Raw genomic sequence first — 225 nt, 5'->3', positions numbered from 1 at the left:
GATGTGTTTGTCCCCCCCCGCCCCCCGCCTGTCTCTCTCCATCAGCGCCCACTGGTAGGGATAGCGGGCGATCCTCTTCTCCTGCAGGCGAGAGCAGCGCTGCCGGAGCGGCCCCGGGGGAGCGGTCCCGGGGAATCTCAGAGGAAGGGGCCGCGGGAGGGAAGGGATCCCACAAGGAAAAGGGGGTGTGGGGAAGGGAGCCCCGGCGGAAGCGCAGCCCCATTA

General features: G+C 69.3%; 1 protein-coding gene across 1 annotated transcript in view; it reads right to left on the bottom strand.

Moving 5' to 3' along the window:
- Positions 1-136, bottom strand: part of NDUFA1 (NADH dehydrogenase (ubiquinone) 1 alpha subcomplex, 1, 7.5kDa) — a gene marked incomplete at its 5' end in the record, with an annotated part of 359 nt that extends 223 nt beyond the window's left edge. Inside the window, one exon of the mRNA XM_010021588.1 lies at positions 4-136. Within this exon, the coding sequence (XP_010019890.1) occupies positions 4-136 (133 nt within the window). The remainder of the gene's footprint in view (positions 1-3) is intronic.
- Between the last annotated feature and the right edge of the window lie 89 nt (positions 137-225).

Source organism: Nestor notabilis, unplaced genomic scaffold, assembly GCF_000696875.1.
Source record: "Nestor notabilis isolate BGI_N333 unplaced genomic scaffold, ASM69687v1 scaffold29169, whole genome shotgun sequence".
NCBI classification, from domain to species: Eukaryota; Metazoa; Chordata; class Aves; order Psittaciformes; family Psittacidae; genus Nestor; species Nestor notabilis.
This window is presented reverse-complemented; position numbering and strand designations above follow the sequence as displayed.